This window comes from Podarcis pityusensis (genome assembly GCF_964106645.2).
Source record: "Podarcis pityusensis genome assembly, chromosome: 16".
NCBI lineage: Eukaryota > Metazoa > Chordata > Lepidosauria > Squamata > Lacertidae > Podarcis > Podarcis pityusensis.
In genome coordinates this window covers 27805369-27818401 of record NC_138041.1, presented here as the reverse complement: position 1 = coordinate 27818401, position 13033 = coordinate 27805369, and the positions used below count along the sequence as shown (strand labels likewise).

General features: G+C 44.0%; 1 protein-coding gene across 3 annotated transcripts in view; it reads right to left on the bottom strand.

Moving 5' to 3' along the window:
- The window catches only part of LOC308465386 (immunoglobulin lambda-1 light chain-like), a 151460-nt gene that overhangs the window by 129796 nt on the left and 8631 nt on the right, over nucleotides 1–13033 (bottom strand). Inside the window, exons 1-2 of one of the 3 annotated variants that reach the window (XM_080985359.1) lie at nucleotides 2613–2677; nucleotides 2159–2462 (exon numbers count right to left, since the gene is read on the bottom strand). The exons of the other annotated variants lie outside the window; for them this stretch is intronic. Coding sequence (XP_080841485.1) covers nucleotides 2159–2462; nucleotides 2613–2658 — 350 coding nt within the window. The 5' untranslated portion in view covers nucleotides 2659–2677. Of the gene's footprint in view, nucleotides 1–2158; nucleotides 2463–2612; nucleotides 2678–13033 lie in introns of those variants that run through there. 3 annotated transcript variants of the gene reach the window in all.

The window sequence follows — 13033 nt, the reverse complement described above, 5'->3', positions numbered from 1 at the left end:
ACGTTGACAGGGAATGGGAGCAAAAATAAGGGTTTCTTCTTCTTCTTTTCCCCCCACCATGTGCACCGGGTGTGGGGAACCTTTGGCCCTAGCTACAGCAGGGGTCAGCAAGCTTTTTCAGCATTGGGCCGGTCCACTGTCCCTCAGACCTTATGGGGGACAGGACTGTATTTGGGGGGGGGGGAATGAATGAATTCCTATGCCCCACAAATAACCCAGAGATGCATTTTAAATAAAAGGACCCATTCTACGCCTGTAAAAACACGCTGATTCCTGGAGCGTCCGTGGGCCGGATTGACAAGGTGATTGGGCTGCATCCAGCCCAAGGGCCTTAAGTTGCCTGCCCCTGATCTACAGTATCCAGTAAGGCTGGCCCCTGGCCATGCTGTCTGGGAGGGGGCTGATGAGACTCACAGTTCAATAACACCTGGAGCACCAATTGTTCCCCCTTTGGTCAGCCCAGTGTCTCATATTCTAGATTAGAGACGCAGAATAGTAGCACCTGAATGAGTTGGAAGGCACAGGAGATTTACTCACAAATAAAGAGCATTCTTCCCTTTCACTTCACACTGCAGTTGCAGGAAGTTTATGTGGTGGTATAATTTTTGCTAAATCTGGTCTAAGTGGACCTACATCGCCCCCTACAGATTAAAGGAAGGACTGCCGAGTTTGCAGCTCTATCAACAGCCAGACACACTGAGATTTCCATGGCAAAGTTTCTCAGGGCCTGGAGGTGAGAGGAAAGATTTCCAAACACAACCCACTTGGAAATTTATATCTATAAGACCCTGGACAATTTCCAAGTGGGTTGTTTTACAATTTAAAATACTCCTTTTACATCCTTAAGATACCAATGACTTCCCTTCTTTTCTTTCCATGGTTCACTTTACATATCATAAATCCCTGCATATTTTACAAAAACTATACCGTTCAGTATTCCATTATTGCATCCATCAAAACTTGTTTACACTGCTGAATTTATCTAAATGCTGCCAGTGTTTTCAGCTGTACACAATTATTCGCCATATATTCAATAAATGTTTTCCAATCTTCTTTAAATGTATGCTCTTCTTGTTCTCTTATTCTATATGTTAAGTCTGCGAGTTGTGCATATGAAATTGCCTGGGGTCTTAAGGATGGGTGCGTAATAATTCTTCTGCCTATTATAGTAATTGTAATGTGCTGCACGTTTAATTGTATTTTCATTGCTTGTTTCATTTCTTACATATTGCCTTTTATTGCATTACAATGTGAATTTCCTAAGAAATAACAGAAACAATTAGAATACATTTAAAGAGCATGTTGACTCTAACAGGAAGCTGGGTGGGACCTGACACTTTCCTTTCTTATATCTCCCCAGGGCTGATGAATGGTCCTTTCATGGACATCCCATGTTCATTGGCTCTCTTAGAACTTTGTCTCTCTTCTGAGAACACAAAATGCAATATCAAAATGAGATGCAATATAATACTTTAGCAGAAAGGAGATTTAAAAATAATATTAGCGATGGTGCTTGTCTGGTAGAGGATGACCTGAAGGAAGAAGCAGGATAATTCTTCCTTATCAAGGCTGATGGGGATATCTCAAGGGAAGAGGGATAAAGGGGAATGAAAGTTTAATGGCAAAGGATGTGACTTGCATGTGGAAGGTCCAGTTCCTTGCACCCAAGATAAATAGATCAAGCAGCAGATGATGGGAAAGACCTTGAGATTCTGGGATGAGAAGAGGAATATTGGACTGGGCTACTGCTTTTTGAACATTCATTGTGACTTGTTTGCAAGGAAATTGAAAAACAACGACAACCCAGCTATTAATTTATTGACAGGGTTGCCATGTTTCAATATGTGAAAATCCGGACACAAAAGTTGATGATCGTTTTTTGGCAAAGTTGTTGAGCTTTGACCTAGCCATCAAGGAGAATTAAGAACTTAGGGCTGCAGTTTATTGCTGAGCTGTGTCAGATGTTTACGGTGAGGCCATTTCTCTAAATGCATTCCGGTGTCCAAAATAATCTGATATCATACTACATTCTTATCAAAAACAGTCTGAGCTCATTCAGGCCCAACTCTGCTCTTGAGGAACTCAGGTTTCGTTGTGGCAGGGCAGAAGAGAAAAGGTTTTTGTCTCAGTTCCCCATCAGATTGTACCACTGTGATACTTCCAGCTACCAGTGCCCTCCCCAGCACCACAGTAATAAACGGCCTCATCTTCAGCCTGGGTGTTGGAGATGGTTAAAGAGCCAGTGTTCCCAGATTCAGAGCCAGTGAACCGATCTGGGATCCCTTCTCCCCTGTCACCGGAGCCAGAACACACAAAGCGAGGAGCCTGTCCAGGTTTCTGTTGATACCAGTGAAAGTAGCCCCAGTTGCCACCACTACTTTTAGAGCAGGAGAGTTTCACAGTTTGGCCCAGGGACACAGACTGGGAGCCTGTCTGAGTCACTGTTGGCTGTGAATTGGCACCTTTGCAAAAAGAAAAAGAAAAGCATGACTCTCCATCCTCTGTGTTCTTAAATATCACTAGAGCTTTAGGTTTCCATAATAAATAAAACCTACAAGTAATTTTGGTTTTATCTCTCAGGTCTACATGAGGTTACCTGTTTGCATCCTTACCTGAACAGTAATTGAGAAGGGCCAGGAAAAACAGAGTCCAGGCCATGGTGAGAGGCTTTCTCAAACACAAAATAACTGGCTGGGACCTCACCCTTTGCTTTCTTAAGTCCTCTAGGGTTGGGGAATGTCCCCCTTTATGCAAATGCACCCAGATTTGCATAAATGATTTTTTTAAAAAAATGAGAATGGGTCTTGTCTTGTACACAGCGAACGTTTCCCACCATGGAAACATGCCTCGCAAAGGATGCAACAGCCTTGTGCCCTGTGATCCCAGCCTCGCCTTTGAGAGGCTGGACTCATTCACATGCCGTGTGTCTCTCCCCCCCCCCCCCCCGCCCAGCGGCTATGTACATTTTAGAATTAATTTATGTGTTGTAAGCTGCCCAGATAGGTAGGACATTAATAATAAAATCATCCTAATCCTCATTATTATCATCATTTCGCCCCTGTAGATACATACAGTGGTACCTCGGGTTACATACACTTCAGGTTACAGACTCAGCTAACCCAGAATTATTACCTCAGGTTAAGAACTTTGCTTCAGGATAAGAACAGAAATCGGGCTCCAGCGGCGCGGCGGCAGCAGGAGGCCCCTATTAGCTAAAGTGCTGCTTCAGGTTAAGAACAGTTTCAGGTTAAGTACTGACCTCCGGAACAAATTAAGTACTTAAACCGAGGTACCACTGTACTGTATATTGTCTAATGATAATGTATATGATATGTGAGAATTGCTCCTTTTCTAAAACAGAAGGGGGAGCAGGTGCTCACCCCCTGCTGAGACCCCACCCCACCCCAATTTGCAACCGCTGCCCTCCGCACCTGACTCTGGGTGGGGTGGAAAAATTAAAGGGGGGAAATTGTTGGTTTGATGTGAATGTTTTTTGGACGAGGGAAAGTTGAGGTTTTATTTATTTTTGTTTATTCATTAATGGGGCTGATGATTGCTTTGTTTATTATTTGAGCGTGTTTTTTAATAGATGTTATATGAAATATCACTGTGTTGTTAAAACCAGGAATGGGGGGGCAGTTAAACGACTCCCCCCAAATCCCAAGTCCCCACCACAGCCTCAAACTAAGGCCAGGTCAATGACACAAGCGCCATACACAGACAACAGCAAAGAGGCTCAGAAAAGCAGTCTCTAAAATTGTAGCAATTAGCGGAGACCATGTATGGAACTCTGACAGTCCCATATGGAATCAAATAATCGCCCAAATTCAACAGTTTGGCGGATTTCCTTGGTTCCAAAGGCTGATGACTCCTCTGGAAGAGGGGAATCCGGGGCTCCCCCTACCTCCATAATCCCTTAAGCATAAGTTCACGCACTCCTTGCCCCTCCATAAGGTGTGAACTGAGGCTCACAACAGGAGGTGATCAAGGGCAGCACATACACCAGACAGAAATCCATCCAGATGGAGGATTGAATCCGGATACTTTCAGAGGAGGAGCTCAGGAAAGCCTGGCAGTCAGGGAGATGTGTAAATACTTTTACTGTTCTTTGGGGAAGAGGTTAGTTAAAAGGTCCTGGGAATGGGGAGCTATTGACAGGGCTGGGTGTGATGGGCTCATGTTTCTACACGCCAAACACTCCTACTTCCTGACATATTTGTGATGTTTCGATGATGCTGTTGGATAATGTATTATGGGAAATGGGGAGGGGTCTTAAAAGTTCACGCAACCCCATGCTCAGGGTTCCTACTCTGTGTGTGTTTGAACCTTCTTGCAAGAAATAAAGATCAGGTCTACTGACCACTGTTTGCTTCTTTAACTTGACTGGAGAATCCTTCTTTTGCTGACCAGAGAGACCCATGAGGAGTGGCACCCCGATGAACTGGGCAGCGGAGTCAATTCACACCCCAAATATTTTCCTTATCAGCATTAATGTATCATATGATTCCCCCTACTTTCCCCCACCCCAAGGTGTTGTGTGCTGTGTATCTTTTTACTGTCTCTTGGAGATCTTCAGATGACAAGTGAGTAATCAATGAAATGAAGGAGCAAAATAGGAATAAGAAAAGATCCATCAAGATTTTGGGGGAAACTCCTTTTCTAATGAGGGTACAGATTGCTGGTGCAGTTGGTTGGTGGGTGGGTGGTACTGCCATTGAAAAGTGTCTAAGCCCAGATGGCCTCACTGAGCCTTACAAATCTAGATAGCAAAAGATATTCTGGCACAGATGAAATGAAGCTCCAGTGATCTAGTCCCTTCTGCACTCTGGGGAGGAAGAGAACAGGTTTTTGTCTCAGTTCCCCATTAAGTTGTATCACTGTGAAACATGATACTACCGGTGTGCTCCCAGTCAACACAGAAATAAACGGCCTCATCTTCAGCCTGGATGTTGGAGATGGTTAAATAGCCAGTGTTCCCAGAGGAAGAGCCCGTGAACCGGTCCGGGATCCCTTCTCCCCTCTTGTCGGCACCATAGAGCACAAAACGAGGAGCGTCTCTGGGTTTCTGTTGATACCAGTAAAAGCTGTCCAAGCTCCCACTACCTTTGGAGCAGGGGAGTTTAGTCGTCTGGCCCAGAGACACAGACTGGGAGTCTGGCTGAATGACTGCTGGCTGTGAATGGACACCTTTACAGAAACAGACAGAAAAAGACAGAGAAACTTTCCTCTTCATCATTTGTCCCCTCCGGCATCACAACAGACTGTGTGGACTCATGGATGGTTGGTTGGCTGGGTGGGTGTGAAAGTCCTACCATATTATTTATTTGTTTAAAAATATTTATACCCCACTATTCAGGAAAAAAACATATCACAGCAGTCTGCAACAATCAGATGTAAATCATACAGTAAAAACATAAACATTTAATATCAGAGATCAGCTAACTATTAGAGGAGGATATTTTCTTAATTGTCAGCGTAAGATGGCAGCCACAGAGAAGTGAGTGCAAAGCCCTTTGGCTCGAGACTTTGAAAGATCTTAAGGCACAGAGAAAATGAGCTCTTCATTCTTCACTCCGGATTGGAAGAGCAAAGGTTTTTGTCTCAGTTCCCCATCAGACTGGACCACCGCGAAACATGTTGTTATCATACTCTCAGCCACCACAGTAACAAACTACCTCATCTTCAGCCTGGATGTTGGAGAACAAAGTGAGGAACCTGCCCAGGTATCTGTTGATTCCAGTGAAACCTGCTCCAGCTACCACCACTATTTTGAGAGCAGGAGAGTTTCAGTTTCACCTGGGGACACAGACTGGGAGACTGGCTGAGTCAAGGCTGGCTGTGAAGTGACACCTTGCAAAAAAGGAAAATCAAATCCTTTGATCCTCTGTGCTCCCCAATACTGCAGGAGCAATATGTTTCTTTGATAACCATCTTAGATTCTTCTTCTTCTTCTTTCTCTTGCACTTACATAAGATTATCGCTTTGCCTCCTTACCTGAACAGTAACTGAGAAGAGCCAGGAAAAGCAGAGCTGGGGCCATGGTGGACTCTCCAAAGGAGGGAGGTTTTCTGAGTCAAACAGGGAACTGGCTGGGACTTCGCCATCCCCTTGCTTAAATCCCCTAGAGCTGAGGATTCATGCAAATCCATTCCTGTGCCTTCATTGGCTTTTCTACTGGGAATGCAAATGTGCAATAATAAAGTCCAAAACAAAAGAACTGATTTGCATTAAGGAGCTGTTAAAAAAATACCCTGAAAGAGCCAACCTTTCATGGGGAATATGTGTGAGGCATAGTCCCCAAATGCCAAGACCATCATCAAAACCCTTAAGCTTCTCACTTTGTCATGCAGTCTCAAATTCCCCTCTTTTTTTTTTTTTAATAATATTTATTAAAATTTCAAAGGGTACAAAAATTACCCAAAAACAAAAACAAAAAGTAAAAATACAAAAAGTAAAAATACAAGAAAATAAAAAATACAGAAAAGAGAGTAAGAAAAAACAAAAAACAAAACAAAACAAATTCATTATTCTCAGACCCTTAACTATCGTTACCTTCTTTCTTAGACCTCCTCCTCCTCCCTTCTTTTGTATTCTAGTTATTAATTATCCCAACAAATCCTTTCCCCATGTTTCAAAAATTCTATCATTACATTACCCTCGACTAATTTAATCCTATCTTTCTATAATAAAATAAACCTTATAAAACTTAAGTCTTAACCTTACCAACTTCTTGTGATCATAATATTCTTTCATAATTCTTTATACATCTTTACTAAAGCCAGGTAAATTCTTCCAACATTTTTCTATCTTTCATAAACTTTGTAAAACATTCTAATAATAAAGAAAAAGAGAGAGAAAGATATAGACAAGTCCAATCTTTATCCAACGTCCCTTCCTCCTGGTTCCGGGATTTGTCAGTCCTTATTCCCATCATTCTAACCCGGTGACCTTATGTCCGAGGCCCTCAGTTCACTTCCATGGCCCTTCCGCGGCTCTTCTTCATACTTATAGCTGTAATTTCCCTTATCTCCTTGTGATAACTCCAGCTTGACAATGTCTCTTGCTCGTGGTGATTCCAACTTAGTAATGTTTTTAACCCTTCTCATCAGATCAGAACCTTTTCCGTATTCCTCGCTGCATTCCATGTAGCATTTAAAAGCGTGTTTCAAGGGCCCTCCAAAGTTGAGGGCCCCCACAGTCCCAAAGATATCGCAGCCCATTACCATATTTAAAAAGTCCAGACATCCCAACATAGAGGGGTCAATCCAGCCCCCCATTTCCAAGCCACACCGAACTTTCCTTTTCCAAATCTGGCTTTTTCCAAATTCATTTGTCCAGTCCAAAGGATCATACTCCTGTTGGGTCTGTTCTGTCAAAACGCACTCCTGGTTTGAATCCTGAGTAGGCTCCACATATTTTCCCAAAGTCTGGTCAAGGCATTCCACTGCCTGTTTAAGATTTCTAGTCGAAATGGCCATCTGGTTCACCTTATCATGTAATTCTTCCAGTAGAGCATTTGTTTTGTAAAAAACGCACACCAAAGCCTCTGAAAACATTATCTTGCACAGTCAGACACTTTCCCACGATTATTTTGTAACAGCTGTCACATCCCTGGAGTTAGTTACAGTTTCAAAAGCTCCCCCTAGGGGGAAGACTCATATTTATTTTTGCTACAAAGTTTCCCTTTTTTCTCCAAAATACTTAAGATACTTTGTCCATATATATTCCTTCAGAATGCGAAAGGGAACAGTAAAGTCACAAAGTTTCTCTTCTTTTAGCTGTCTGTCAAAAAACAATTATCTTGGTAAACTCACGTCAGTCCTGACACTTCCGCTCCAGGATCAGGACGGAGGAAAATAACTTCCTTTTACGATTACTTCAAATAGTCCAAAAAAGAATATTCCCAATTTAAAATGTTGAAATCCACTCTTTTAAAAGCAATTTTCTAGGCTCTAGTGTAAATTGCCTTTGCTTTGTTCTATTTACAAAAGAACGGAAGGGTGACTTCCTGTTTAGCCCTTCCCGCTCCGTACCGAATTCAATAGATTTTTTTTTATAGTCTGATTCTGTCCTTTTCGCAAATCTTTATTTGATATCCCATTATTCAAATTCTATGTACTCACGGGTGTTTGTTTTAAAGTCCAAATTGTCCCAGGAAAGAAGGCAGCGCTCTCCGGCAGCAGCTATGCGGCTTTGCTCAACGGAAATAGCGATTGACTCACAGCACCACGCCGCTTCCCCCTCCTCACTTCGGAGCCCGTTTGTGGGTTCCTTAGCGGATTGGGGGGGCGCTAGCGGTGCCCGCCGAGTCCCACGGTCACAGGCTTCATCCGCCTGTGATTTTGAAGGGGTCCCCGCTTCGCCGTAGCGGAGTAGACCCTGTTTACAGCGGAGCCAGTCCCTCCAATTCAGAGGGAGTCCGCCATTGCCGGTGACGCCACCCCGGAAGTCCGTCAAATTCCCCTCTTTGTTGCCATAGGCTAACTAGGAATGCCTTCACTGGAAATGGGGGAAGAGAGAGTTAAGAACTGAGGGCTGCAATTTATTAGTGAGCTGTGCCAGATATTTACGGTGATGCCATTTCTCTCAATGCATTCCTGTGTCTAAATAATCTGATATCACTCTACATTCTTGTCAAAAACAGTCTGAGCTCATTCAGGCCCAACTCTGCTCTTGAGGAACTCAGGTTTTGTTGTGACAGGGCAGAAGAGAAAAGGTTTTTGTCTCACTTTCCCATCAGATTGTATCACTGTGGAACTTGTCACCACCGGTGCCCTCCCAGGCACCACAGAAATAAACTGCTTCATCTTCAGCCTGGATGTAGGAGATGGTTAAAGAGCCAGTGTTCCCAGATTCAGAGCCAGTGAACCGATCTGGGATCCCTTCTCCCCTGGTGCTGGAGCCAGACCACACAAAGCGAGGAGCCTGCACAGGTTTCTGTTGATACCAGGCAGATTTAAAAATAATATTAGCGATGGTGCTTGTCTGGTAGAGGATGACCTGAAGGAAGAAGCAGGATAATTCTTCCTTATCAAGGCTGATGGGGATATCTCAAGGGAAGAGGGATAAAGGGGAATGAAAGTTTAATGGCAAAGGATGTGACTTGCATGTGGAAGGTCCAGTTCTTTGCACCCGAGATAAATATATCAAGCAGCAGATGATGGGAAAGACCTTGAGATTCTGGGATGAGAAGAGGAATATTGGACTGGGCTACTGCTTTTTGAACATTCATTGTGACTTGTTTGCAAGGAAATTAAAAAACAACGACAACCCAGCTATTTCTTTATTAACAGGGTTGCCATGTTTCAAAATGTGAAAATCCAGACACAAAAGTTGATGATCGTTTTTTGGCAAAGTTGTTGAGCTTTGACCTAGCTGTCAAGGAGAATTAAGAACTGAGGGCTGCAATTTATTGCTGAGCTGTGTCAGATGTTTACAGCAAGGCCATTTCTCTAAATGCATTCCGGTGTCTAAAATAATCTGATATCATACTACATTCTTGTCAAAAACAGTCTGAGTTCATTCAGGCCCAACTCTGCTCTTGAGGAACTCAGGTTTCGTTGTGGCAGGGCAGAAGAGAAAAGGTTTTTGTCTCAGTTCCCCATCAGATTGTATCACTGTGGAACTTGTCACCACCGGTGCCCTCCCAGGCACCACAGAAATAAACTGCTTCATCTTCAGCCTGGGTGTTGGAGATGGTTAAAGAGCCAGTGTTCCCAGATTCAGAGCCAGTGAACCGATCTGGGATCCCTTCTCCCCTGTCACCGGAGCCAGAACACACAAAGCGAGGAGCCTGTCCAGGTTTCTGTTGATACCAGTGAAAGTAGCCCCAGTTGCCACCACTACTTGCAGAGCAGGAGAGTTTCACAGTTTGGCCCAGGGACACAGACTGGGAGCCTGTCTGAGTCACTGTTGGCTGTGAATTGGCACCTTTGCAAAAAGAAAAAGAAAAGCATGACTCTCCATCCTCTGTGTTCTCAAATATCACTAGAGCTTTAGGTTTCCATAATAAATAAAACCTATAAGTAATTTTGGTTTTATCTCTCAGGTCTACATGAGGTTACCTGTTTGCATCCTTACCTGAACAGTAATTGAGAAGGGCCAGGAAAAACAGAGTCCAGGCCATGGTGAGAGGCTTTCTCAAACACAAAATAACTGGCTGGGACCTCACCCTTTGCTTTCTTAAGTCCTCTAGGGTTGGGGAATGCCCCCCTTCATGCAAATGCACCCAGATTTGCATAAATGATTTTTTTAAAAAAATGAGAATGGGTCTTGTCTTGTACACAGCGAACGTTTCCCACCATGGAAACATGCCTCGCAAAGGATGCAACAGCCTTGTGCCCTGCGATCCCAGCCTCGCCTTTGAGAGGCTGGGCTCATTCACATGCCTCGTGTCTCCCCCCCCCCCCCCCAAGTGGCTATGTACATTTTAGAATTAATTTATGTGTTGTAAGCTGCCCAGAGTGGCTGGGGAAACCCAGCCGGATGGGCTGGACATAAATAAGTAAATCATCCTCATCCTCATTATCATCATCATTTCGCCCCTGTAGATACATACAGTGGTACCTCGGGTTACATACGCTTCAGGTTACAGACTCAGCTAACCCAGAAATATTACCTCAGGTTAAGAACTTTGCTTCAGGATAAGAACAGAAATCGGGCTCCAGCGGCGCGGCGGTAGCAGGAGGCCCTATTAGCTAAAGTGGTGCTTCAGGTTAAGAACAGTATCAGGTTAAGTACTGACCTCCGGAACGAATTAAGTACTTAACCCGAGGTACCACTGTACTATATATTGTCTAATGATACTGTATATGATGTGTGAGAATTGCTCCTTTTTAAAACAGAAGGGGGAGCAGGTGCTCACCCCCTGCTGAGACCCCCCCCCCCATTTGCAACAGCTGCCCTCCGCACCTGACTCTGGGTGGGGTGGAAAGATTAGAGGGGGGAAATTGTTGGTTTGATGTGAATGTTTTTTGGACGAGGGAAAGTTGAAGTTTTATTTATTTTTGTTTATTCATTAATGGGGCTGATGATTGCTTTGTTTATTATTTGAGCGTGTTTTTTAATAGATGTTATATGAAATATCACTGTGTTGTTAAAACCAGGAATGGGGGGGGCAGTTAAACGACTCCCCCCAAATCCCAAGTCCCCACCACAGCCTCGAACTAAGGCCAGGTCAATGACACAAGCGCCATACACAGACAACAGCAAAAAGGCTCAGAAAAGCAGTCTCTAAAATTGTAGCAATTAGCGGAGACCATGTATGGAACTCTGACTATCCCATATGGAATCAAATAATCGCCCAAATTCAACAGTTTGGCGGATTTCCTTGGTTCCAAAGGCTGATGACTCCTCTGGAAGAGGGGAATCCGGGGCTCCCCCTACCTCCATAATCCCTTAAGCATAAGTTCACGCACTCCTTGCCCCTCCATAAGGTGTGAACTGAGGCTCACAACAGGAGGTGATCAAGGGCAGCACATACACCAGACAGAAATCCATCCAGATGGAGGATTGAATCCGGATACTTTCAGAGGAGGAGCTCAGGAAAGCCTGGCAGTCAGGGAGATGTGTAAATACTTTTACTGTTCTTTGGGGAAGAGGTTAGTTAAAAGGTGCTGGGAATGGGGAGCTATTGACAGGGCTGGGTGTGATGGGCTCATGTTTCTACACGCCAAGCACTCCTACTTCGTGACATATTTGTGATGTTTTGATGATGCTGTTGGAAAATGTATTATGGGAAATGGGGAGGGGTCTTAAAAGTTCACGCAACCCCATGCTCAGGGTTCCTACTCTGTGTGTGTTTGAACCTTCTTGCAAGAAATAAAGATCAGGTCTACTGACCACTGTTTGCTTCTTTAACTTGACTGGAGAATCCTTCTTTTGCTGACCAGAGAGACCCATGAGGAGTGGCACCCCGATGAACTGGGCAGCGGAGTCAATTCACACCCCAAATATTTTCCTTATCAGCATTAATGTATCATATGATTCCCCCTACTTTCCCCCACCCCAAGGTGTTGTGTGCTGTGTATCTTTTTACTGTCTCTTGGAGATCTTCAGATGACAAGTGAGTAATCAATGAAATGAAGGAGCAAAATAGGAATAAGAAAAGATCCATCAAGATTTTGGGGGAAACTCCTTTTCTAATGAGGGTACAGATTGCTGGTGCAGTTGGTTGGTGGGTGGGTGGTACTGCCATTGAAAAGTGTCTAAGCCCAGATGGCCTCATTGAGCCTTACAAATCTAGATAGCAAAAGATATTCTGGCACAGATGAAATGAAGCTCCAGTGATCTAGTCCCTTCTGCACTCTGGGGAGGAAGAGAACAGGTTTTTGTCTCAGTTCCCCATTAAGTTGTATCACTGTGAAACATGATACTACCGGTGTGCTCCCAGTCAACACAGAAATAAACGGCCTCATCTTCAGCCTGGATGTTGGAGATGGTTAAATAGCCAGTGTTCCCAGAGGAAGAGCCCGTGAACCGGTCCGGGATCCCTTCTCCCCTCTTGTCGGCACCATAGAGCACAAAACGAGGAGCGTCTCTGGGTTTCTGTTGATACCAGTAAAAGCTGTCCAAGCTCCCACTACTTTTGGAGCAGGGGAGTTTAGTCGTCTGGCCCAGAGACACAGACTGGGAGTCTGGCTGAATGACTGCTGGCTGTGAATGGACACCTTTACAGAAACAGACAGAAAAAGACAGAGAAACTTTCCTCTTCATCATTTGTCCCCTCCGGCGTCACAACAGACTGTGTGGACTCATGGATGGTTGGTTGGCTGGGTGGGTGTGAAAGTCCTACCATATTATTTATTTGTTTAAAAATATTTATACCCCACTATTCAGGAAAAAAACATATCACAGCAGTCTGCAACAATCAGATGTAAATCATACAGTAAAAACATAAACATTTAATATCAGAGATCAGCTAACTATTAGAGGAGGATATTTTCTTAATTGTCAGCGTAAGATGGCAGCCACAGAGAAGTGAGTGCAAAGCCCTTTGGCTCGAGACTTTGAAAGATCTTAAGGCACAGAGAAA